Below are 26,603 nucleotides of genomic sequence, written 5' to 3'. Positions count from 1 at the left end.
TGTTTCACCATGTATGAGTGGACCATTTAGAATACTGAATATTAAAGTGTTTAATGGGGACCTTTACAATGAATTTACCTGTAGCTTCATGACAGGATAGTTGGAGGATTTGTGTGCAACTGTAATAAAATCTTGTTCAGGGTGAGTGCTCAGGTCTTGTGACGCTTTTTACAGGTGATTTGATTTTCGCATGTTTTTTTCCCCCGAGGAAGTATTTCTGTGGTTTATTCTAGCATTGATGCAAATAGAATTGACATGATTCGAATTTAAGTGAACGGGTCGGTTTTATCATGATCTTGTTTTTCCGAATTTCTGGATCGGTTTGACGTCAAAGCCCCCTGCATCTCTAATAAAAAGTGAAAGTAGCCTAAATGTTGATGTTTCGCCATTTAAAAAATTAGAATAGTATCTTTATAATACTAGCTAAGTGTTTAATATGAACCATGAATTATAGAAATGGCGAGGCGGAGCATGTTGACGAAATAATTAAAAATCAATCAAGGTAACTAGTGAGTAGACTACACAGGACTCGAGATACTTTACAGGTGACTTCTGTAAACGAGAAAAACAGGATTTCGTGTACAATGAGGCTCTCCAACTCTCATGAACCATTCAGCTGAGTTATTGCGTTTGTTTGTCATTTCCATTCGGAGTCACTGAAGATCAGGTTCTGTTTCAACTGTTCAGCTTCATCATGGAAGAGACAGAAGACACATGCAGAGATGAAGATTTATCTCCAGAATGCAGGTACTTTGATTATACACGATTTGTATTCGCCTTTAAATGATTGAAGTTGTCAAGAAAATCTTTTATGGCTTTACAATAAAATGATAGTTGTCTTAAAGCTTGATCTTTTCTGTTGTAGTTTAGAGCATCAGAAGAGATCAGAATCAGAGCCCAGCTGTGTGTCTGTAAGGAGCGATAGATCTTTGAATATGCTTGTAAAATTTAAGAATGAAGATACACTGACTGATCAAAGGTATAACATTTCTGCAAAAGATATGCTATGATTATGATATTGTACAAATTAGATTTTTATGACATGTTATAGCCTACAGTCTTCTACAATAATTGCTTTTTAATTATTTTTGTTATCTGATATTAACATACTGTATATAATGTTTCTCACACAGAGACACATCTGTGAAAGTACTCACTTTTGGTTATAGTGCATATAATCATAAACTGCTCTTTAAAGTGTTTTATAAATGTAATCTATTTAATGCAGTAATTCAAAGGATTTACTTTCACTTCTTTCTGTTATAGTTCAGTTCATCAGAAGAGATCAGAGTCAGAGTCCAGCTGTGCGTCTGTGAGAAGTAATGAGTCTAAGAATAATCCACTACATTTTAAGAGTTCAGATACACAGACTAATCTCAGGTATAATATTTCTATAAAATATAAAACAAGTATGCCATTTGATTGATCAGAATTGTATTCTAACAATAACAAATTCTTCTTGTATATTGGATATAATTGTTATAGTTTAGAGCATCAGAAGAGATCAGAACCAGAGCCAAGCTGTGAGTCTATGAGAAGTGATGAGTCTATGTGTCCTCCAATACATTTAAAGATTAAAAATAAACAGACAGATGTAAGGTACAGTATAACATTTCGGTAAAACATATGATTTCATGATGATACAGAATACAAACAAGACATTTTGCCTACAGTAGTAACTTATGCAATAATGTGGCATTTACATTTTATAGCCATGAAGTCCTCAACACATTTAGATCAAATCTGATGAAGAAGTTTGAGCGTCTGTATGAGGGACCAGCAAAGCAGGGAAACCCAACGCTCCTGAATGAGATCTACACAGAGCTGTACATCACAGAGAGTGAGAGTGGAGAGATCAGTAATGAACACGAGGTGAGACAGATTGAGACACAATCCAGGATAACAACAGAGGACACAGCGATCAAATGCAGTGACATCTTTAGACCTTTACCTGGACAAGACAAACCCATCAGAACTGTGCTGACAAAAGGAGTCGCTGGCATTGGAAAAACAGTCTCTGTGCAGAAGTTCATCCTGGACTGGGCTGAAGGACAAGAAAATCAGGACGTCCAGCTCATATTTCCACTTCCTTTCAGAGAACTCAATCTGATGAAGGACAAAACACTCAGTCTTTCAGATCTTCTTTATGTATTTTTCCCTGAAACAAAAGAAATGGAAATATCCTGTGACAAATATAAAGTGTTGTTCATCTTTGATGGTCTGGACGAGTGTCGTCTGTCTCTGGATTTTCAGAGCGGTGTGAGGTTGTGTGATGTAAGTGAATCAGCATCAGTGGACGTGCTGCTGAAGAACCTCATTGAGGGGAATCTGCTTCCCTCTGCTCTCATCTGGATCACCTCCAGACCAGCAGCAGCTGATCTCATCCCCTCTGAGTGTGTCCATCGAGTGACAGAGGTACGAGGCTTCAGTGAGCCACAGAAGGAGGAATACTTCAGGAAGAGAATCAGAGATCAGAGTCTGGCCGATAGGATCATCTCACACCTGAAATCATCAAGGAGTCTCTACATCATGTGCCACATCCCAGTCTTCTGCTGGATCTCAGCCGCTGTTCTGGAGAAGATGTTGAGTCAAGCAGAGAGTGGAGAGATTCCCAAGACTCTCACTCAGATGTACACACACTTCCTGATGGCACAGATTAACATCAAACATGAGAAGGACTATGAGGAAAACGTGGCAGATGAAGACATGATCCTCAAACTGGGGAAAGTGGCTTTTCAGCAGTTTGTGAAAGGCAACCTGATCTTCTATGAGGAAGACCTGAGAGAGTGTGGCATTGATGTGACAGAAGCATCAGTTTACTCAGGATTGTGCACTCAGATCTTCAGAGAGGAGTTTGGCTTGTATCAGGGGAAGGTCTTCTGCTTTGTTCATCTGACAGTTCAGGAACATCTAGCGGCTCTATATGTGCACCTCTCCTGTACAAACAACAACATAAATGTGTTTGACCAAATCACCAAACAGAGTTTGATGTCAAAAGTTCAAAAACAGAAGTCATTAGATGCTTCTTTAGCTGCTCTGCATCAGAGTGCAGTGAATGAGGCTCTGCAGAGTAAAAATGGACATCTGAATCTTTTCCTGCGGTTCCTTTTGGGTCTGTCAGTGGAGTCTCATCAGATTCTCCTACAAAGACTAATGAAACAAAATGATACAAAAAACAGCTCTGACAGCAGACAAGACACAATTAAGTACATCAAGGAGAAGATCAAGACCATGTCCTCTCCCAAAAAGTCCATCAATCTGTTCCACTGTCTGAATGAACTGGGTGATCATTCACTAGTGGAGGAAATACAACAGTATCTGAACTCTGGAACAGTAAATAAAGCCAAACTCTCTTCGTCTCAGTGGTCAGCTGTAGTTTTTGTGTTGTTGACATCAGAGAAGAAGCTGGATGAGTTTGATATTAATAAATTTGCCGAAGGAAGCAATGAAACCAAAAAACTAGAAGTATTTAAGAAACTGCTGCCTGTGATTAAAGAAGCCAGATCAGTTCGGTAAGTATCACTGAGAACAATCACTTCGCTGTTTAAACCTTTAACATATTTTTCTATGTGTTGTGACATTTTAGACATCAATCCAGTGGTTCATCAAACATGTACATTTCTGTTTAGTGTGTTTGATAAAGGATTTACAGCTAAACTCATCTGAACTGATCTGAGAGAGTGAAGAGTGTGTGTTTGTTCTCTACAGGTTGTATAATTGTGGTCTCACAGATGAAGGTTGTGCTGCTCTGACTTCAGCTCTGAGATCACACCCTGAACACCTGAGACAACTGGACCTGTCCTGGAATAAACTAGGAAATTCAGGAATCACACGGATATCTACTATACTCAAGGATTCTCACTGTAAACTGGAGAAACTAGAGTAAGATCATATATGAATCTCACAATTGAAATACATTGTAAAGTATGGAGTGTGCAGTCTCTTTCAGTTGCTGTGAGTACAGCTGATTGAGCAGTAAATGACTGAACACATGAGCTGCTCCTCAGTAACATGATACTGCAGGACTGAGAGTCACACTGAAATACACACTCAACCACACAATCAACATTTCAATCTCTTGACCTTAAACTGGTTTGAGATCAACAGTCACAACTGAGAAATGAAAAACATTCTAGTTTCATTCTTGCCGTTAATAACTTTCATAGTTTTGTAAAAACTCTTTTAAAATGTTGTGTTGATTGTAAACAGGCAAACACACACACACACACACACACACACACATTTATTTACTTGTTACAAGACCTAAAATTAACAGTATTACTCATTTTTTTTCTATTATAACTCTAACAATGCATGAGAACATTATATGGAAACATTTGTAATGAGAAGGAATAGGTTTTATAAATTTGTTGTCAACGAAAGATAAGCATTTCAAAAGAGAATCTTCCCCGCAGCTTTCTGTAAAATTAAAAGCAAAGGAAAACAACAGTAATAATATTAATTAAAGTTATACAAATTAAACAAATAAACAAATAAAGAAATATCATAATAATTCTGATGAACTGAAATGTTTCACATTATTATTATTATTATTAATAATAATAATAATAATTATTATTATTATAATTATTAATGTGTCAACAAAAGAGAAGCATAACTTAATTTCAACTAATAATTTTAAATGCCATTATAAGAATTAAACACACAATTAAATTGTATTAATATCAGTAAAATTTATTATTATATAGTATTATTAGTATGTAAGTGTAAGATGACTTCAGGAAAAAGGCAAAATAACAAGCAAAATTACATCTTAACTACTAAAGGAGCCACTAAACTTAACTCTATAAATAAAACCAAATCAACAACAGAGATATAGTTTCCTGACTCCCTATCTTCTTGAAATGAAAAAACAACCTGAAAAGGACTAAATCAAGATAAACGTGCACCCACTCCCTAAAACTTCCAATTATACAGTAAGAATATTTACAAAGCAAACAAGAAAGATAAAGATCAGCCTTGAGAACAACTCAGATTTGACTCAAATTTAAAAAACAAGATTAAAAAGCAGTACATCCTAGGACAAAACTCCCCCAGCATTAAATCGCCAACCAGCAACCAACATTTTAGTCTGTCATAAGAGTGTTTTTAGTAGATCAATAAGCATTTTCCAGGTTGTGATTCAGAAATACAGGTCTCGATATATTATTGTTTCAAATGGGTAAACGCAACTGATCACAACATCAATGCTGTTGTTGTGGAGTGATGGAAACAAATGAATGCGTTGTTATGCACTGCAATCAAATCCCTTGAAAGAGAAGGAATGGTAAATGTTAATAAATATCTTAAAATGATGAGTTTCTGGTAATAGAGCTGAATGCAGCAGCACAGACCAATCATGTAGAGATTTTTCCAGTGGTGAATTTTGTAAGACATTTTGCAGTCAATGCCTTCAATTTAAATCCCTTCAGTACAAGACAGTTTTTTTTATCTAATGCATGTCCTTTACGTTTCTACTTTCTTTTTTTCTTTTTTAAAAAGAAATTAACTTATAATCTGATCTGAGAGAGTGAAGAAGACTGTGTCGTTGTTGTCTGCAGGTTGAGGAAATGTGGTCTCTCAGATGAAGGTTGTGCTGTTCTGACTTCAGCTCTGAGATCAAACCCTGAACACCTGAAAGAACTGGATCTGTCTTGGAATAATATAGGAGATTTGGGCGTAAAGCATCTCTCTGCTGGACTTAAAGATCCTCACTTTAAACTGCAGAAACTGGAGTAAGTTAACGATAGTCACACATGTAAGGCATGTACTTTAATGTACATTTTAGGATCAAAATCATCTTGTAAAATAAATATTCAGTAAACATACTAAATCTCAGCACAAATAATTCTGATGACTGAGCTTCAGTGGCTTCTGGTAGTTTGACTTATACTGGACTATCTGTATTATATGTAAGGTTATAATGAAGGTTCACGAGTTCACCCTTACATCTAATCTGAAGGCAAATAGTAGGCATATTTTGGCGTGCTGTCCTGGGGGAGGGGTCCGGGCCCGGAGCATAGCCCGAACCTAAATAACTCCCCCTATCCCTAATTTGGGATAAATAGATTAGAAGTGAGGAGTTGGGGTGGAGGAGGGTTGCCGAAAAACTGTCGTGGGACAGTAGGTAGGAAGACTGGATATATATACGCTTGCGTGCTATTTAAGATGATTAGCTAAACGAGATGCACCTGTGCCAAATTGGATGATTATCTGATCGTGCTTCTCCCGAACTTTGTTAATAAAACCACATTTATTATTAATGAGTGAATAAAGTTTATAATCACTTTAGTTTGTATCAGTGATAAAAGGAAAGAGCCTCAAAACATTTCAAACAAGAAAGTTGTTTAATAAGCAACTCTTAAATATAGAAGAATGAATAAAAATAGAAAAGAATCAACACTGGTTTTCAGGAGCGGCAGAGTTTCAGCTTTTCTCCTTCGTCAGCATTAAATCTCACACTACAGACGCTTGAACTAAAGTTCACATTTTTTCATTGTACTTTACAGGTTAAGGTGTTGTGGCATCACAGTTGAAGGATGTGCTGCTTTGGCTTCAGCTCTGAAATCAAACCCTGAACACCTGAGATACGTGAATCTGTCTGGAAATCAACTAAAAGAATCAGAAGTGAAGTGTCTCTCTGATCTAAAGGATAACCCAGTTTATAAACTAGTGAAACTATACACTTGTGAGTAAATTTTTATTTAAAACGTTTAAAGTTTATTAACAGGTCTTATATGTTTATAATTAAAGTATATAAGATTACACTTTAGTCTGCGTTTAATGACCGTCATGTGACTTATCTATGCATATGTGAATATTTTCATCTCCTAGGTTTCTCTCTGTGTTAGTGATAGTCATTATTTACTGTTATTAATCTATTAGCAGTTATCATTCAAATATTTGGCTGTAATATGACTATACCAATACTAATATATGCTAATGTCTCATATGTGACTGTCTGTGTGTTTTATTGTAGGACTCTCAGTATATAGACATCAGTCCAGTTTTCTCAGGATCAGCTGATGGTGAATAAAGAGCTTCAACAGAGACTCAAGACACAGACACACAGCAATCATACTGTCATTTGTGTGTGACTTCACATCAGTTTTGTTATTTTTACATTTTATGGACCAGTTCTTTTGAAACACCGATGTCATTTTATGTTCAGATGTCATCAGATATCATTATATTTAAGTGATGGTCGGTGTATAAGTGTTGAAAAGCATCATCTGCAATTTGGAGGTTTTTATACTGATTGTGTAGATGCTGTAGCATGCAATTTACACTACAAGTTGTGACAAAAAAACAACATTAAAATCAACAAGTAATAGACATGGTATAAATAAGAGGTTTATAGTGGAATCTATCTTTCAAAAAACACTTAAATTATCTGGTTTCTATCAAGTTATTGTATACTGGTATAAGTTCACTAAAGCTGTTTGGACTAACCACTTATTTAGAATTAAGTTGATCTTTTCGGTTTAATGGAAAAAGGTGTATATTTTATTGTCCAGCATCTATTTGTTATTCATTTAAATGTTCTGTCGACCTAATCAAGATGGAGAGTTTTACAGAAGGCATAGCTTCAAGTATCATTATAGATGTATTCAAAAGTCTGTTCTTCTAATAATCAGAAATACAATTTATCATATGACTGTTATTCACTTTACATCACTAACAAGAAATGGGTGTGATTCTGCAGCTGATAAATTTAAATGAAGTTTACTGACAAATTATTGTGATGCTTGTCAAAACTATGATTTTTATGATAATGGAAGATTTTTTATTTCAGGAAAAGTTTACATTGTATATATGCATTTTAAATGTTAACCACTTGTATCTGTTTCATTTAATAGAAGATACTCCAACTACCAGAACTTTTGGCTTCTGACTACAGTTTATTTTTATTTTCATTTTGGATTTACATAAATTTTTGAAACAAACTTTTCCAGCAGTGTTCAGTTACTGAAAAGTGCTTTGTATGAGAGTAGAACAGAATAAAAGCATGCAATAAATAACTAACGATAAAGAAAGCCTTTTTTTAAACACATAATTATGTAATAACCATTATGAGTGCAGGCTAGCAAAATATCAAAAAGTACTTCACTTGTATATTTGTTTATTTTTATTCACATGTGTCATCCCAATGAGCTGTGGTCCTCCTAAATACCTAAGAAATGACAGGACAATAAACATGTTTAACTTTTGTCATGTTTTTCAACTGACACTGACAGATGTTGGAGCTTATTTGTATTTTAAATGAATTAAACATTCAGTAATTCATTAATTGTATGTTCATCAACTAATGTTTAAAGTAAGGTGGGTAAGTGATTCAAATGTTTAATCTAATTAATTACATGATGTGGTGATTCAATTAATAGCACATCAAATTTGGAGAAATTCCTATGAAAATATAATTTAAAGTCGTTGTGCAAAGCATCAAACAGATTACAAAAAGCAGGATCGGCAAGAAATATTTTGTTTGATAAAATTTATTACATATACTCTTTTGGACCATGTGAGTAAATTATGACAGAATTGTCATTTTTGGTTGGGTGAACTATAACTTTAATCGTTTATTTTCTTAATTGTATTATTATTCCTATTAAAATATTAAATTATTTATTTAATGAAATTATACTCTAAATAATGAACTAATACTGCCAGTAGGTGGTGGTAGCCTAATGTCTTAATGATTACATCATCGAGTCATTTATTCATTCGTTTGATTCGTTAAAATGGCTGATTCATTCAGGAGTGAAGTAAATAGTTCTTTATGGATGGTTCATTGAATCATTATGCTGTGTTCACACCAAACGCGAATAGAGCGTCAAATTCGCGTCTAAGCTTTTAGTTTGCCGCTTGACCATTTTGAGATCATTTGCTTCATTCCTGTGTGAAATTAACTTCACAACAGACGCGAATTCACGTCATGGGGCTGAATTCACGCAGCATTTTCAACCGCCATTTTTATTCGGATAATTTTCAAAATATTACCATTATTGTGTCATGAAATGTAGTTTTAAAAATATTTCAGGCTAGAATGTAGTTGTTTTAAACTCAAATATGCGGTTTATTTATAATGACAGCGTCTATTTAAAAAAATGTGTTTCGCCGATCTCGGAGATGAGGTCCATGCAATCAGCGGGAGCTCCGTCATCATGTATCTGCCGAGAGCAGCCTCACCTCTTCAAGATAATATAATTTGTTTGGGGTAAAATGAAACGTTTCTCATCTTTGGCCTTTATTCAATGTATCTATTAATATGTTTTTTTATATATATATATATATAAAGGTCCTTTTTATTCCTGTCTCTATAGAAATATGAACTTTTGTCATATAGCTCCGGTTGACTGCTCACTGACAACAGTCATTCCTCCTTGAATGAGTGGAGAAGGGTATTCCTGCACAACCGGAGGCTGCAGGAACATACTGTTGAATGAATGCTAGAACTAGACGCGCGAGTGAGGCGAATTCGCGTCTTCCGCGCCGCGCTTAACGCCCCATTCTCGCCGCGAGACCTCCAGACGCGCGTAAATGTTATTGACTTATGAAATCATTCGCGCCAGAAGCTCTATTCGCGTTTGATGTGAACACAGCATTAGGCTTGTTCGACTTAAAGCAGATCATCACCATCAGACCGACCGGTGTGTGACATCAAAGAACCGCAAGAGCTTAGAGAGCAGACGACTCCTTATGCTTTTGAATCGCTCTTGCGGTACTTTGATGTCTAACACAGATCTGTCTGTGCAGTGCCACTTCAAAGCCAACGCGACTGTAGCCAATGGTTCAACGTGCCAAATGGTTCACCAAATTCATTCAAAACGTGGATTAAGAAATGAAAGGACGCGATGGGTTGCTTGGGGATGGACAGTTCTGATTGGTCTTTAGATTTTTGTTGGCAAAATTGAGCAAAACAGACAATATTGTGTCTAAAATAACACAATATTAACTTTTTAATCAACTTGTATAAGAAGAGTATAACATTTGCGCTTGTGTGATAATGTACTTAGCCTACAGCTTGTGTGATATTTATTAACTATGTGATGTAAAGAGACACAATTTCAAACGGGGGCATTTTGCCCCATATCTTGAATTTTAGGGATATTTTCTAGGCTCCATCATGCAGTAAGTTGTTGCCCTGCCTAATATTAGTCATCAATTGACTGTATGAAATGGCAGATATAGCTTACTGAAGAAACATAGCTTACTGAAGAATACCGGTCTGGATGAGCAGTAGAGCTTGTGTCAGGACTGTGAGCCAGGTGTCCTGACATTGTATCCTACCCGTCAGATTTTCCTACCAGGTTTACTGCGCATGCGCACATCAACAACGTTGACATGAACAACAACATTTAATGTATCTGTAAGGGTGGGTTTAGCGTTGTGGTAGGAGTAGACGTTATTAAACATAACTTTTGTTTTGTTTTTTAGCTGTGTGAATGTTTTTTTTTATTGTTATTTTTTTTAGCTGTGTGCATGTGCCTGAAATGCGGCCACAGTCTTGACGTCATCGCCGCCCGTATAAGAAATCAAAAGTAAAAGTAGCTCATCTTGATGTTTCGCTCTTTAAAGTGTCATATTATTTCCATAAAACTACTAATAATATATTTTTAATAGAAACCTTTATAAAAGTGACGCAGTGAATTTACATGTCGCTGCTTATAGAAAAAAAACGTAGAGCAAGTCGATTAGTTAAAAATGAATCAAGATAAGTAGAGACTCGAGGCATGTCACAGTCACAGATGACTTCTGTAAACAAGAAAAACTGGATCTTGAGACGTGACAGTTTCTCCGATTGTCAGGATCTGTTCATATGAATTAGTTATTGTGTTTGTTTGTCATTTCCATCCAGAGTCAGTGAGATCAGATACTGTTTCAACTGTTCAGATCCATTATGGAAGACACAGAAAGATCCAGCGATGAAGATTTATTTCCAGGATGCAGGTACTCTGAATAAACACTATATGAAATAATTGAAGATGGGAAGATGTTTGATGAATGGTTTAAACAACTTATAATAAAATTATCATCATAAAGGATTACCTTTTCTCTCATAGTTCAGTTCATCAGAAGCGATCAGAAGCAGACCCCAGCTGTGTGTCTTTGAGGAGTGCCTGGTCTATAGATCATTTAATAGATTTTAAGAGTAGAAATACACGCTCTGCTATCAGGTAAAACATTATAAATATGATCATAGTATTGCATTTTATTTTCTCAGAATGGTATCAACATTCAGTAAAATGTTCTACAAGATGAGAAATTATTGTTGTACAATTTTTATAATGAATCCTTATCTGATATTTTAACAAATACAGTGTTACACTAGCCTATATACATACATCTTTTTTTGTCTGTGTGAACAGTGTAATAAATAAATAAATACAGTAATTCAAATCATTGACTTTAATCTCTTTCTGTTATAGTTCATTCAATCAGAAAAGATCAGAGGCAGAGCCCAGCTGTGTGTCTATGAAGAGTGAATGGTCTATAGATAATGTTATAGATTTTAAGAGTGAAAGCACTCAGACTGATCTCAGGTATATATATATATATATATATATATATATATATATATATATATATATATATATATATATATATATATATACATGGTCTTTTTATTATCAGAACGATATCAGTAAACGTGGTATATGTTGTAGGCTAAATTGTGTATAGTTATTTTTAACCTTTATCTTATATTTGAACATGTTGCTCACACACATCTGTGAAAGCAGTCAGTTTACTTCCATTTACATATTTTGTATAGTGTAATTTAAGTTATCATGAAGTGCTCTTTAAAGTTTTTTAATGATGAATATTTAATTTTTGGAAGATATTAATTCAAATTATTAACTTTAATCTGTCTCTGTTATAGTTCAGTTGATCAGAAGAGTTCAGAATCAGAGCCCAGCTGTATGTCTATTAAGAGTGATCAATCTGTGGGTCATCAAATATACTTTACAAGTAGAGATACACAGTCTGTTCTCAGGTCTAACATTTCTGTATAACATATGATTTGATTATAATACGGAATACAAAAATACATTTTGCTTAGCAACTTATACAATAATGTGGCATTTAAATTTTATAGCCATGAAGTCCTCAACATGTTAAAATCAATTCTGATGAAGAAGTTTGAGCGTCTGTGTGAGGGAACAGCGAAGCAGGGAAACCCAACACTCCTGAATGAGATCTACACAGAGCTGTACATCACAGAGAGTGAGAGTGGAGAGATCAGTAATGAACACGAGGTGAGACAGATTGAGACACAATCCAGGAGAACAGCAACAGAGGACACAGCGATCAAATGCAGTGACATCTTCAGACCTTTACCTGGAGAAGACAAACCCATCAGAAGAGTGCTGACAAAAGGAGTCGCTGGCATTGGAAAAACAGTCTCTGTGCAGAAGTTCATCCTGGACTGGGCTGAAGGACAAGAGAATCAGGACGTCCAGCTCATATTTCCACTTCCTTTCAGAGAACTCAATCTGATGAAGGAGAGAACACTCAGTCTTTCAGACCTTCTTCATACATTTTTCCCAGAAACAAAAGAAATTAAAATTTCCAGTATCAAAAATAAAGTGTTGTTCATCTTTGATGGTCTGGACGAGTGTCGTCTGTCTCTGGATTTTCAGAGCGATGTGAGGTTGTGTGATGTAAGTGGATCAGCATCAGTGGACGTGCTGCTGAAGAACCTCATTGTGGGGAATCTGCTTCCCTCTGCTCTCATCTGGATCACCTCCAGACCAGCAGCAGCTGATCTCATCCCCTCTGAGTGTGTCCATCGAGTGACAGAGGTACGAGGCTTCAATGAGCCACAGAAGGAGGAATACTTCAGGAAGAGAATCAGAGATCAGAGTCTGGCCGATAGGATCATCTCACACCTGAAGTCTTCAAGGAGTCTCTTCATCATGTGTCACATCCCAGTCTTCTGCTGGATCTCAGCCGCTGTTCTGGAGAAGATGTTGAGTCAAGCAGAGAGTGGAGATATTCCCAAGACTCTCACTCAGATGTACACACACTTCCTGATCCTTCAGACCAACATCAAACATGAGAAGGACTATGAGAAGAACGTGACAGATGAAGACATGATCCTCAAACTGGGTAAAGTGGCTTTTCAGCAGCTTGTGAAAGGCAACCTGATCTTCTATGAGGAAGACCTGAGAGAGTGTGGCATTGATGTGACAGAAGCATCAGTTTACTCAGGATTGTGCACTCAGATCTTCAGAGAGGAGTTTGGCTTGTATCAGGGGAAAATCTTCTGCTTTGTTCATCTGAGTGTTCAGGAACATCTAGCGGCTCTATATGTGCACCTCTCCTATACAAACCACAACATTAATTTGTTTGACCTAATCACCAAACAGAGTTTGCGATCTAAAGTTAAGGACTGGTTTCAACACAATTCCTCAAAAAATGTTTCATTATCTGAGTTGCATCAGAGTGCAGTGAATGAGGCTCTGCAGAGTAAAAATGGGTATTTAGATATTTTCCTGCGGTTCCTTCTAGGTCTGTCAGTGGAGTCTCATCAGATTCTCATACAAAGACTAATGAAACAGACAAGAAGCAGCTCTGACAGCAAAGAGGAAACAATTGAGTACATCAAGAAGAAGATCAGGACTATTGACTGTCCAGAAAAGTCCATAAATCTGTTCCACTGTCTGAATGAACTGGGTGATCATTCACTAGTGGAGGAAATACAACAGTATCTGAACTCTGGAAAAATAAAGGAACGCAAACTCTCTTCGTCTCAGTGGTCAGCTGTAGTTTTTGTGTTGTTGACATCAGAAAATAAGCTGGATGAGTTTGATATTAATACATTTGCTAGTGGAAACAAAAAACTGAAAGTTTTTCATAAGCTGCTGCCTGTGATTAAAGAATCCAGATCAGTTAAGTAAGTATCACTGAGAACAATCACTTCACAGTTTAAACATTAAGAAAATGTGGTCAGTATTATGAAGTGTTTTATAATCAGTAACACTGTAAGAAGAAGTTGCCTATGAATAAAAAGCCCAAGTTTATAAGTTGTTAAAAATACAAATAAATGAGGAGTTATAATATATTTAATTGTAGTTTGTTTAAAACAACCACAACAACAACTGACTGTTATGAGGCTGTCCAGAACAATGCAATGACCTCTTTATTAAAACAAACCAAAATTACATCCAGGTGATAAATGGGAGAATACAAACACAAGATAGCCAATAGGAAACAGAAAAATACTTCAAAATAAGAGTTGAACACAGGCAGGGATCATTACACTTCATTGTGCAACAAAGAAATGTTATACATTTTTTGAGATGTTATGCTTTGTGACATTTTAGACATAAATCCAATGATTGATTAAACATGATTTTGTTCTTTATGTTTGTACTTTTCTTAAATAATGGAAACTGATCTGTTTTGAGTAAGTGAAGAGTGTGTCATTGTTCTATACAGGTTGAATGATTGTGGTCTCACAGGTGAAGGCTGTGCTGCTCTGACTTCAGTTCTGATAGCAAACCCTGAACACCTGAGAGAACTGGATCTGTCTGGGAATAAACTAGGAGATTCAGGAGTCATGCTGCTGTCTGGTGTAATACTGAATCCTGACTGTAAACTGGCGATACTGCGGTAAGATCATTTATAGCTGTGTTTCCCCCCACCAGACCTGTTGATTTCTGCATTTCCTCTGTGGTGTAAAGTACTGAGAAGATTAGGCAAATAGTCTGGTGATGTAGGTCTGCAAGCGTTTCTCAGTACGCAAATTTTGGAATTGCATTCTTATAGCAAGCTATAACAGTGAGCTGGCGGGTTTTCCTCTCTCTCTGTTAAGTGCTGTGCTGTACTAATGCAGACAAGTTCATTTGATTTGGCGCTTATGCTTCCAACTCTTGTTCGTGTACTGTTTTTAGATGCAGACTCTGAGGAGTCCTGCACAGATGTTGTTGTGCACTATTATTTTGGCGCTTTGTGCTACCTATAATAGTTGCCTGAATACTTCCTTCAGCTCTGCTGCTGCATCTAGCTGAAACAAATGGAAGAGCTCACGTGTTTCAGAGTATTCTTATAGCAAGCTATAAAAGTGAGCTGGTGGGTTTTCCACTCTCTCTGTTATCTGCTGCGCTGCACTGATGCAGACACGTTCATTTGATTTGGCACTTACACTTCCAAGTCTTGTTCGTGTACTGTTTTTAGACACAGACTCTGAGGAGTCCCTGCAGCAGATATATTGTTGTGCACCATGGTCTTGGCGCTTCATGCTCCTGAGCATTGGTCTGCCGGAGTAATATAATATTTCTTTCAGCTCTGCTTCTGTATTTAGCTGAAACATTAAGTGGCAAGCTGGTGTAACATTTAATGTTTTAATGGCTCATTTTGGATAGTTAAGCAGATGTGTTTTCCTATCTCTCTTTCTACTTCTGCGCTGCACTGATGCAGGCACGTGCGTTAAATTGGTGCTTACACTTCCAGCTCTTATTTCGTGTACTGCTTCTAGGTGCAGACTCTAAGAGTTCTGCAGCTGATGTTTGTCATACATTATGGTCTTGGTGCTTCATGCTACTAAGCATTAGTCTACCTGGCTATTAATTTTACTTTCAGCTTCGCTGATGCTTGAGCTGGAACAAATCAGTGGACGAGCTCACATCTGAGTAAATTCCTATAGAAAAAAAAACTAATGCCATAGCGACTCGGGCTGCATAGTGAGCAGGGTTTTTCTTGTCTCTACTCCTGCACTGCATTAATTAATGCAGGTACATTGATTTGGCACTTACGCTTCCAACTCTAGTTCATGTGACTGTTTTTATCACGGACTCCACAGCTGACATTTGCAGTGCTCTTTGGTTTTTGGCACTTCATGCTACCAACACTAGACTGTCCAGCTAAAAATAATTCTTCAGCTCCACTGATGTTTGAGCTGGAACATATAGTTGACTCTGTGCTATGAGCTAGATCTGTGGAGTTTTGCAACACACATTTGTCATGCAACATGGTTTTTGGCACTTCAGGCTACCAACACTCTTTGAATAACTGGCCTAATCATTATTCTTCTTATCCCAACTGAGTTGCACTGAGCTGAGCTACTTTGTGAACGAAGGAGGATTAGGCTGTCGTATGGTTACACCATCCAGCTTATTTGGGTTGACTGGATTTGCGTCACCTAACCTTGTGCTTGGAATAAGCAATGTCAAGAAGCTGACACAGATGTTCATCCTGTCTCTATCTGAACCAGAGTTTGGTTTGTGACCATCAGTCTAAGAATGCGTACTTCTGCATCGAGATATCCAAGAGACACAGCAAGTTCCTCAGGTTTGTTTTTTGAATAAAGCTTGGCAATACTTTATTATTCCATTGAACTGGCCTTGAATGCAAATTGAGTGGCTGTCACATTAGGTCAAGGACTGACAACATGGCTGTGGTCTCATACATTGGTCAGAGAGGATTACGCTCTCGCCCCCTGTCAGGTTGGTGAGACATGTTCTTCTTTGGACATAGACTAGGTTCCCTTCGATATGAGCCATTCGTGTCCCGGGTAACCTCAGGAGTGGACTTACTCTTGAGGCCGAGTTTGAAGGCTGGAGAATGGAGATTCAACCTCTCTGGTGGGTGAGTCTCATAAGGCAGAGGTTCGGCTGAGCGGAAGTGGATTGTTTGCTTCGAGCATTCGCATTGCCTGCTCTGGTTTCCTTGTCTCCTCCGTCACCTCTGGGTGTGGACGCTCTAGCCAAGAATGGTTAGGACCAGTCTTATGCTTTCCCATTGACCTGTTTGCTCCAAACTATTCTGTTCAGAGTAAGCTTGTTCAGAGTGAACATCTGTTTCTGGTGGTACCGTTTTGGCCCACTCATACATGGCGCTGTATGCCCTTAAGTGGACCCAATCTGGACCCAGTCCATTACCCTGTAGGGACCTGCCACAGGTTTATGTGGCTGCCATATCTGCTGAGCATTACCCATAGAAGTGTTTTAGAGGGATGTCACTGTAACAATATACAAATCTCCATATTCATCGGGAAGAAGGAGGCGGGAACCGGCGCACAATCAAAACTCATTTTAATATTCAAAAGTAAATACAAAACGGCGCACCAGCCCCTCACGGACAACTGGTGTGCATAAATAAAAAGCAAACATAAAATAATATCCCAGGCCTGGTCCTCTCTCGTCCTTCACGGTCGTCGCTCCAGTTTTATATCCTTACATCTCCTACGTGGGACTCAAGACCGGCGGTGGGGCGCAGGTGTAGCTCATCTCCAATCACTACACCTGGCCTCACTCCTCGTTCCCACGCCTCTCGGCCCCGCCCCACTCGCCACAGTCACCCTTTGGTTTCCCATTTATACAGGGACGAGACAGCTTAGGCCTTTCCACCGAGCACAGATCCTTTTTTGGACTTATTTTGGTTGAAAGGCCTGGCAGCCCATCCATTTGAGCTGTTTAAGTCTTTCAGATAACTTTGAAATTGTCTATTCTCTATTAGATGTATGAGGATCTGTAGGCTCTGTCAGCTCCTCTTGTATGGACTGTTCCCCAAGATTGGTTAAGTCTTACTGCTTCCTAGGACTAGTATATCCTAAGGCTGCTTCGACACTGTTTGCTTTCAGCAAGTGGTTGGAGGTTTTCTCCCTTGCTATGCGGGGTAAGATAGTACTATATCTTTAGCCTATGAGGCACATGGTGTGACTTCGCCTCTAAGGTGCATGCTTGTTTTATGAAAGCAATGGCTTCTTCTCATGCTCTCTTTAAATAGTTTTTGATGGGAAATGTCTGTGCTGTGGCAGGTTAGTCCTCTACTAGCACTTTCATCAAGTTCTACTTGTCTGAATGTGAGGCTGGCTCTTGGCTTCCGGGTCTCTTCCGCTTGAGCAGACTCTTTCCTTGGTCCCAGCTATCTTAGGTACGTCTGGCATTATGGTATATCATTCCCAAAGTGATGACGTCATTGCAGATTTGAAGTGAACCTAAGAAAGGGAACATTTCGGTTACATATATAACCTTGGTTCCCTGAATAGGAAACGAGATGCTGCGATGCTGGCTGTTCCGTAGCTTTGATAGCGCTTCCTTCGTCATAGTGTAAAATCGGATTAAATAGTGTGCAGCACACATTCATGATCATACGTACGTATGTTCGGGGCGGTGCTAAGTGCTATTGGCCGATTAATTGGTGTGATTGTAAAAGGGCTTCAGACATTCATCACACCGGAAGTGTTCCCAAAGCAATGACGTCATCGACGCATCTAGTTCCCTTCACATTTATCTGAAATTGTAACAATGCAAACAGGTTTTTTGTAAGAGGTAGGTTTAAGGTTTGGTTAAGGGATAAAAAATATTGGTTTATCAGAAAAGTTTAAAAGTAATCAAAGTCTATGGAAAGTCCCCAGAATTCACAGAAACAAATGTGTGTGTGTGTGTATGTGCCAGTGAGTGCAAAGCTCTACTTCCGTCTCAGACACAGAAACTAATAATATAGATTTTTTTATGATGATGTTTTGTGCTCCATGGCATTTTAGATCTCAGTCCAATGATTTATCAAACATGGATTTGTGCTTATTTCGGTTTATACTTTCTTTTAAATAATGGATTTACTGTTAAACTGATCTGATCCGAGAGAGTGAAGAGTGTGTCATTTGTTCTCTACAGGTTGAGTAAGTGTGGTATAACAGGTGAAGGTTGTGCTGCTCTGGCTTCAGCTCTGAGATCTAACCCTGAACACCTGAGACAATTGGATCTGACTGGGAATAAACTAAGAGATTCAGGAGTCATGCCACTGTCTGTTGTAATACAGAATCCTTTGTGTAAACTGGAGATACTGTGGTAAGATCAAGACTCTCAGACATGGAACACAATGTAAAATATTTTTAAGTGTTCAGCCTAATTCTGCTGCTGTGAGTTCAGCTCATTGAGCTGTAAATTCAGACTGACAGCAGAAGGTATGGGAACCTTGGATGCTTTAATGGTCAAAGAACACTCAAAAGGCCATGTGATTGACATAAAGCAGACAATCAGGTTTCGTTTTATTCCACATCATGTTTAGGGGCATGCAAATGTTTCCACAATAAAAGGATGGTGTGTAAATCTTTTGGACTATGTCATGAATTTTAAATATTTCACCTGCATTCAAATATAGACACACATCTGCTGGTCAAATTAAGTAACAGTGAGTAAAACAATGGTAATGTGTTTTAATAGAGCATTAGCAATGTTTGCGAGATTAGCGGCAACCATGCTGGCGATGCTAATGGACTATAAGCTAATAGTGGACTCTGGAAATCAAAATAAAACTATTGATAAAGCGCTTTGTGTTTGTTGTAGAATATTATAGGCAAGGCAAGGCAAGTTTATTTATATAGCACATTTCGTACACAATGGTAATTCAAAGTGCTTTACATAAAAGAAAGTAAAATAATCATGAAGAAAAATAATAACAAAAATAAAACAAGCAATTTTAAAACTTTTAAAATGATTAAAACTTTTAAAAACAGTTAGAAAATGATTTTACATAAAAAATAAATAAATAAAACAGTGAAAATATAGTGCAATCAGTTCGGACAGTGCTCATTCAATAAATGCATTGTGGGATATATCCACACCTTATAGAAATTAAAATGATGGTGTGTAAAAATTATTTTAAGATAAAAAATAGAAGATAAAGAAGTAACTTGACGTAGCTCAAACTAAAAAACATGGCAGCAACAAACAGGAAGTGACGCCATGTGAGCCCTGTCTGGCACGTATAAAAAAACAGGCTAGCACTAGCCCGACTGTGGAAAAGCAGATAATGTAATAAACTTTCACAAACAATCAACATTTCAGTCTCTTGATCTTAAACAGGCTCGAGTTCAACACAGTCAGAAGAATGTACTAGATTAATTCTCATTTTTAATCACATTTATCTTTCAGCAGTGACTCTTTTTAAAATATTGTTTTAACGGTGCAAAATCACACTCTTCTCCAACACTTTATTCCTGTGATTTCAAAGCAATGACAATTTTTTTTTGCATCATTACTCCAGTAACATGATCCTTCAGAAATCATTCTAATATTCGGATTTGCTGCTCAAAAACATTATTATGTTGAAAACAGCTGAGTATATTTTTTTTTTAGGTTTCGTTGACGAATAGAAAATGTAGCTCCATTTATCTGAAATATAATTGTTTTGTAACATTATAAAAGTCTTTATCATCAGTTTTGATCAATTTAATGCATACTTGCTAAATAGAAGTATACATTTCTATAAATTCTTAAAGTATTCAACTTTTAAATATTGATAATAATCATAATAATGTTTCTTGAACAGAAAATCAGTTTATTAAAATGATTTATGAATGAGCAAATTATTTCTGATGGATCATATGACACTGAAGACTAGAGTAATGATGCTGAAAATTCCTTTGTTCACAGGAAATAAATTACATTTTAAAATATATTTAAATAGAAAGCAGTTATTTTAAATAGTACAAATATTTCACAATATTACTCCTTTTGCTGTACTTTGGATTAAATTAATGCAGGCTTAGTGAGCAGAAGAGAATTCTTTAAAAACATTAAAAAGCTTACTGTTGAAAAACTTTTGACTGGTAGTGTAAAAGTTTTATGATCGTGTTTTGTGCTCTGTGAGATTTTAGACCTCAGTTCAATGATTCTTAAAACATTGATTTGTGCTTTAAGTTTGTACACTCTATTTAAAGGGCTCTTATGATGCGATTGAACATTTTCCTTTCTATGAGGAGTGTTACAAGCTTTTGGTGCATAAAGAAGATCTGTAAAGTTGCAAAAACTAAAGTTTAATATCCAAAGAGAAAATCTTTATAAAAGTTAAGTCATCCACGCCTGGCTATAACGGCTCATTCTAACATGCCCCCACATGTCTACGTCACGATGTGGGAAGATTTGTATAAAGCCACCCAAATGTTCACACAAAGAAAGAAGATGGATTTTTTATTCTCGCTGTTACTGCTGGCGCCATGTTGTGGAGACGCCGTAAGCTTCAGTCTGGTGCTTCTTGAGTTTAGAGCAGTGTAGAGAAGTGCTTGTTGTTTGTTGTTTCTCCGATCACAAATGCAGACATGGTTTTATGTTTATGCAGCGCGATATGTAACAGTATGTTAAGGGGTGTAACATTTCCGTCATGCGCTTGAGGCATTCTGCCAATCACAATGCACTGGATAGCTGGCCAAGCAGCATACATTTCACTTTTTCAGGATTTTTGGTTTAAAAAAAGATAAATGTTTGAGTGTACGCTTTGTCTCCTCGTTCTTCGCTACTTGCTGTAGTACACGTGTGACAATTACACCAAATAAACAAAATAATGTTAATCTTTTTAGCAACGTCATATGACCCCTTTTATAATGTATTTAACAAATCTGATCTGATCTGAAAGAAGACTGTGTCATTGTTCTCTACAGGTTGAATGAGTGTGCTCTCACAGATGAAGATTGTGCTGCTTTGGCTTCAGCTCTGAGATCAAACCCTGAACACCTGAGACAACTGGATCTGTCTGGGAATAAACTAGTAGATTCAAGCATGAAGCTGATCTCTGCTGTGTTGGCGAATCCTCATTGTAAAGTGGAAAAGCTGTGGTAAGATCATATACTATATAACACAATGTAAGAACAAAAAGCAGTAAATCATAGGCGCTATGGCAAAAACAAAATTACTCCTACCTGAAAAGGAATTGTTGGCAAATGGAATACTTGCCACTGATTGGGTAAGACATCTTACAATTAAGATATAATGAAAGTCAAAAAATTGTGACCAGCTTTGTTTCTTATACACAATGGACTTCTATCTACACATTAAAACAGTTTTTCTTTTCAATAGCAAAACATTCAAACATATTATCTGTGTACATCCAGTGAAACAATCTGAGTACGAATCTGTCTTTTCCTGAACCCCTTCTTCTCACTTTTTCCTTTGCATATTAGCTCAGAGAGGCATTTCTTTTAAAATAAAAATGTAGAAAATATTTATAAAAATGCAAATACAGTGTTTAATGGGTATTTAATGGGAAATAAATGTCAAAAGACTAAAAACTAATAAGATCAAGTATTCATTTTACAATGGACATTTTATCAGGTCTTAATAACACTATCCATACAGTATTAAGATACTTTGTCTTATTAAAGAGCTTAAAATACATAATTGCAAGCATCAAGGTGACATGGTGTCAGTCAGTGCAGTTACATTGTTTTTATGAGTGAGTAATTAAACAGTTCATTCATGAATGAATGACAAGATGTTGAAATTAAATTAACTTTGAGCACCACTTTACAAGGCTCAAACAAGAGCAACGCATCACCTGGGTAAAACCTGGGACTTGACATGAAGAAGGACAGATGTAGGTAATCGCACATGATTCAGTTTCACTGCATTTCACTGAGTGTGTGTAGATGTCAGTCCAATGTTTCACAAACACTGATTTTAAGTTTAGACCTTCTCTTAAATAATGGAATTAGTGCTGAACTAATCTGATCTGAGAGAATGAAGAGTGCATCATTGTTCTTTACAGGTTGGTTGAATGTTGCATCACAGATGAAGGTTGTGCTGCTCTGGCTTCAGCTTTAAGATCAAACCCTGAACATCTGAGACAACTGGATCTGTCTGGGAATAAACTAAGAGATTCCAGCTTGAAGTGTCTTTCGACTGTACTGGTGAATTACTGCTGTAACTCGAAAAACTGTGGTAAGATCACACAGTAACACAATATGAAGTATATGTGAAGTGCAAAGCAAATCAGAAATCCAAAAGCAGAAAAGTAGTAAATCATGAGCACAATAGCAAACCTTGCCGCTGATTGGATGAGAATCTGCCTTTTCCCTATTCCATTTTTCTTTTTTACATCACATATTAGTTTAGAGACGCATTCATTGTGAAGAAAATTTAAGGATATTAAAAAAATGGAAATACGATGTCTAAAGTCTATTAATTATTGGGAATAAAATGTTAAATGAGTATGTAATAGGCCTACAATTGAATTGGATGTGGTAATATCACATTGATCAGATGGGCTGCACAGCAACCATGTGCAGCTCACTTTGTTTCAACTCTCAAAACCATGACCCCCTTCCTGAACCTTCACTGACACCTTTACTCATCAGCAGGATCAATATGGTTTGGTTTATTAGAAGCAGGTATTGGGCAGGACTTCTGGCATAGCGACAAGAAAGATCTCAATAAGGCAGCATCTGAATATTTTTAGAAATATATAATCATATACAGAGAATGTTATAACATACTGTTTTGTAATGCAAGTAGTATTCACAATCAGCATTTCAATCTCTTGACTTTAAATGGACTCAAGCTCAACACAATCAGAAGTGAGAACAGTGCAGTTGTGTTCTTAAAGATAAAAATAGTGAATGCTGTTTTTCAGTGCAGTATAACAATAATGAGTTTTAAGAAATTAGACTTTGAAATACTGAAAATAAAAAAAGAGAAAAGTGGAAATATTTTGGTGTAGAGGAAATGATTTTCAAAATATCAGCAACATAGAGAATGAATGTCAGATATGAGAAACAACTACTGTAAGTGCTGACTCACCTGAGAAAGAGTCCTCTGACTCGTCAGCTGTGAGTCACATGAAGAGAGATATAGTAGAAAAGTCAGTCTACTAAGGAGGTTCACTTTTCTGATCATTATTTTCTGATTTTCATTGATTCAAGTCAAGTCACCTTTATTTATATAGTGCATTAAACAAAATACATTGTGTCAAAGCAACTGAACAACATTCATTAGGAAAACAGTGTGTCAATAATTCAACAAGATTTTTAATGAGATTAAGAATGGTGGAGATTTTCTATCTTCGATTGAACCATCAGGAAAAATGTTCAAATATGCGATGTTCAAATAACTAAAGGAAATTCAAGTGTCTAGTTTGCTTTATTCTCTCCTTTCAGTGACTTGTTTCAAAATCTCTCAAGATCTGTGGTCTGTGGCATTTTAGATCTCAGTCCAATGATTCTTTAAACTTTGATTTGTGCTTTAAGTTTTACTTTCTGTTTAAAGGGGGGGTGAAATGCTTGTTTTCACTCAATATCCTGTTAATCTTGAGCACATAGAGTAGTACTGCATCCTTCATAAATCCAAAAAGTCTTTAGTTTTATTATATTCATAAGAAAAAGATAGTCTGTACTGATTTTTCCCGGAAAAACACGACCGACTGGAGGCGTGACGTGTGGGCGGAGCTAAAGAATGACGAGCACGAATAGGCTTTTGCGTTGAGAGCATGTGGAAGCTGTGACATTACCGTGAGGGAAAACCCATCCTCCAAAACAAACCATGGCTAACAGTCAGATTCAGCCGTTTATTTATGATCCAGAATCAGATCCAGAGGCTGAAACTGAACGAAAGCAGCAGCAGCAACGACTCGCTCCGAGCGGGGCTCGAACCCGGGTCTCTGGCATGGGAGGCGGACGCACTAACAAGGAGGCAGAGATATTTGAAGCAGTTTTACTCACCGCCTGCGGTTCCAACACACGATCGTGACCCTTTTTCCTTGGGATTGCATCATCCTTAAGAAATAAACGATACGCAAATCCATCGTCAAACTGGGCCTTGTTTATAAAACAAGCATCTTCGAAATGCAGGGAACAAACACAAACACTTGCACAACTCCGTTGATGCTCTGTAAAAATAAACTCCATCCACTGGTCCCTTAATGCTGTTTCTCTTTTGGTAATCTGTGCAGGGTTGTCTTGCCCTGGCAACCAAAAACACACTTCTTTTGTGACATTTCGCGACGCTCTCGCTCTGATCAGTGAAGTCTGTTGTGCTCTCATTGCTCTGCTATACGGGAGCGCGCTCTTCCGGGAGAAGTGCCTTAGGACCCATATAAGGAAATTCCGCTCCATCTAACGTCACATAGACCCATACTCGAAAAAAACTTTTCCGAAACTTGTGACAAACCGGAAGTAGTATTTTGGGAACAAAAATACTCCTTCAAATGTACAACTTAATTTTTTGAAACTTTGTCCATGTTTAGCATGGGAATCCAACTCTTTAACAGTGTAAAAAACTCAGTATGCTCAGTGTGTCCTTGTTCTTTACAGGTTGGGTTATTGTGGTTTCACAGATGAAGGTTGTGCTGCTCTGATTTCAGCTCTGAGATCAAACCCTGAACACCTGAGAGAACTGGATCTGTCTGGAAATAAACTAGGAAAGTTTGATTTGAGGCTTCTTGCTGCTTTACTGGCAAATCCTCAGTGTAAAATCGAGATACTGTGGTAAGATCATCACTCTAACATTCTTATAAGTAAATGTGTCCTTTAATGTCAATTTTTAGGACTAAAATTAGCATTACAAAATAAATGTTCAGTTAACAATAAATCTCAGCATATACGGCACTTATGACATCTCCAACCTATCACATCACCTGCTGCTCCTGTTTGAGCCACCAGTGATTTACTGGAGCTTCAGTTACTTCCTAAGCCCTCTCTGACGTACCTCTGACATCCAATAAGGAGATGGCGAGTCATTTCTTTCATTACCTTAATTTATGGATATCTAAAATATAAAAATAAGGAAAAGCCCTAAAACATGCCTAATTATAATTTGCATTTTATTATATAATTCCTTACAATTAAAAAATAAAACATAAATTATAATGTCATATATAGGCTATGTAAAACTTTGTCCTATAATTATATACTGTACTGTAGCTGCTTTTTCAGATTTTTTATTGTTGCTCTGTTCTGAATACCTTAACACGTAAAGGATTTTCTGCAACCTGATTAATGTGATTATTACGTTTTTAATATGGATATTTTTCTTACAAAAATGCATCGATTACGCTATAGGAGGCCTTTGTTCAGGAGGCCAATTTTTTAATTGATTGTGCTTTTTATTATGAACTTTTATTGATTCTCATGAACCGATGTAGTGCAACAGCCGCTTAGTTGCATCAAACAGCTTGAAAGATTAAAAACATTTTTTTTTAAATAACTCTGACTGGATTAGAAATTCATATACACCTAGGATGACTTCAAGTTGAGTCATTTATGGGCTAATTTTCATTTTTGGGTGAACTAACCCTTTGATGAAAGGGAAAGCCCCTTATACTGGAGAGCAGCCACTTACAGTATGAATTGTTTCTAGGAGGTTATAGTACATTGAAGAATAAATATATGACTTTTTACATATATTTGTGTGATATATCTATAGGAGTTTTTAGCACAATTGACAGGTTCCATTTATGTATTTTCAATTTGCAATTTGAAGGTTATGGAAACACAACAGTGGTGCATTTTTAACTTAAATGGTGTATTAAATAAAATATTTTATAAAATGTGTCTTATTTTATTTTTTATAAAATGTATTTTATTTTACATTTATATGCAAATAACTGGCCCATAAATATTTTTAGAACAATAAATGAACAATACAAGATGATTAAGTGACACGCTTAAAACTAGCAAAATCAACATACTGTATAGAAAGACGTATCTGTAAGAATTAGCACAGAAGAGTTTCAGTCCTTCATCCGCAGTTTACTGTTCCTCTTATATCCTGAATAAAACATGATTTAAGGAAAGGAAAGTTGATCGAAGTGGTAACTTACATTTCTAATCAGTTCAGAAACTGCCAAATGGAAAATCATGAAACTTGGTGTTTAAGGACAAGAGTTAA

General features: G+C 36.8%; 1 protein-coding gene and 1 pseudogene across 1 annotated transcript; both read left to right on the top strand.

Moving 5' to 3' along the window:
- Positions 1 to 22: 22 nt before the first annotated feature.
- Positions 23 to 7,977, top strand: LOC113075624 (NACHT, LRR and PYD domains-containing protein 3-like). Its single transcript, XM_026248303.1, has 10 exons — positions 23 to 141; positions 688 to 747; positions 866 to 979; positions 1,267 to 1,380; positions 1,486 to 1,599; positions 1,713 to 3,512; positions 3,709 to 3,882; positions 5,562 to 5,735; positions 6,510 to 6,688; positions 6,980 to 7,977. Coding segments are annotated over exons 2-10 (2,724 nt in total). The 5' UTR covers positions 23 to 141; positions 688 to 694; the 3' UTR covers positions 6,982 to 7,977.
- A 2,880-nt stretch (positions 7,978 to 10,857) lies between these two features.
- On the top strand, positions 10,858 to 25,205 carry LOC113075623 (NACHT, LRR and PYD domains-containing protein 3-like; annotated as a pseudogene).
- The last annotated feature ends 1,398 nt before the right edge of the window (positions 25,206 to 26,603 follow it).

The sequence above is a fragment of the Carassius auratus genome, unplaced genomic scaffold, assembly GCF_003368295.1.
Source record: "Carassius auratus strain Wakin unplaced genomic scaffold, ASM336829v1 scaf_tig00017317, whole genome shotgun sequence".
In the NCBI taxonomy this organism is placed as follows: Eukaryota; Metazoa; Chordata; class Actinopteri; order Cypriniformes; family Cyprinidae; genus Carassius; species Carassius auratus.
This window is presented reverse-complemented; position numbering and strand designations above follow the sequence as displayed.

What these genes read in the sequence shown, in the direction of transcription:
- LOC113075624 (XM_026248303.1), top strand. Translation starts at nt 695, where the DNA reads ATGGAAGAGACAGAAGACACATGCAGAGATGAAGATTTATCTCCAGAA. An exon ending in TGTAAACTGGAGAAACTAGA is followed by an intron (nt 3,883 to 5,561) that starts GTAAGATCATAT and finishes TGTTGTCTGCAG; the next exon opens with GTTGAGGAAATGTGGTCTCT. An exon ending in TTTAAACTGCAGAAACTGGA is followed by an intron (nt 5,736 to 6,509) that starts GTAAGTTAACGA and finishes TGTACTTTACAG; the next exon opens with GTTAAGGTGTTGTGGCATCA.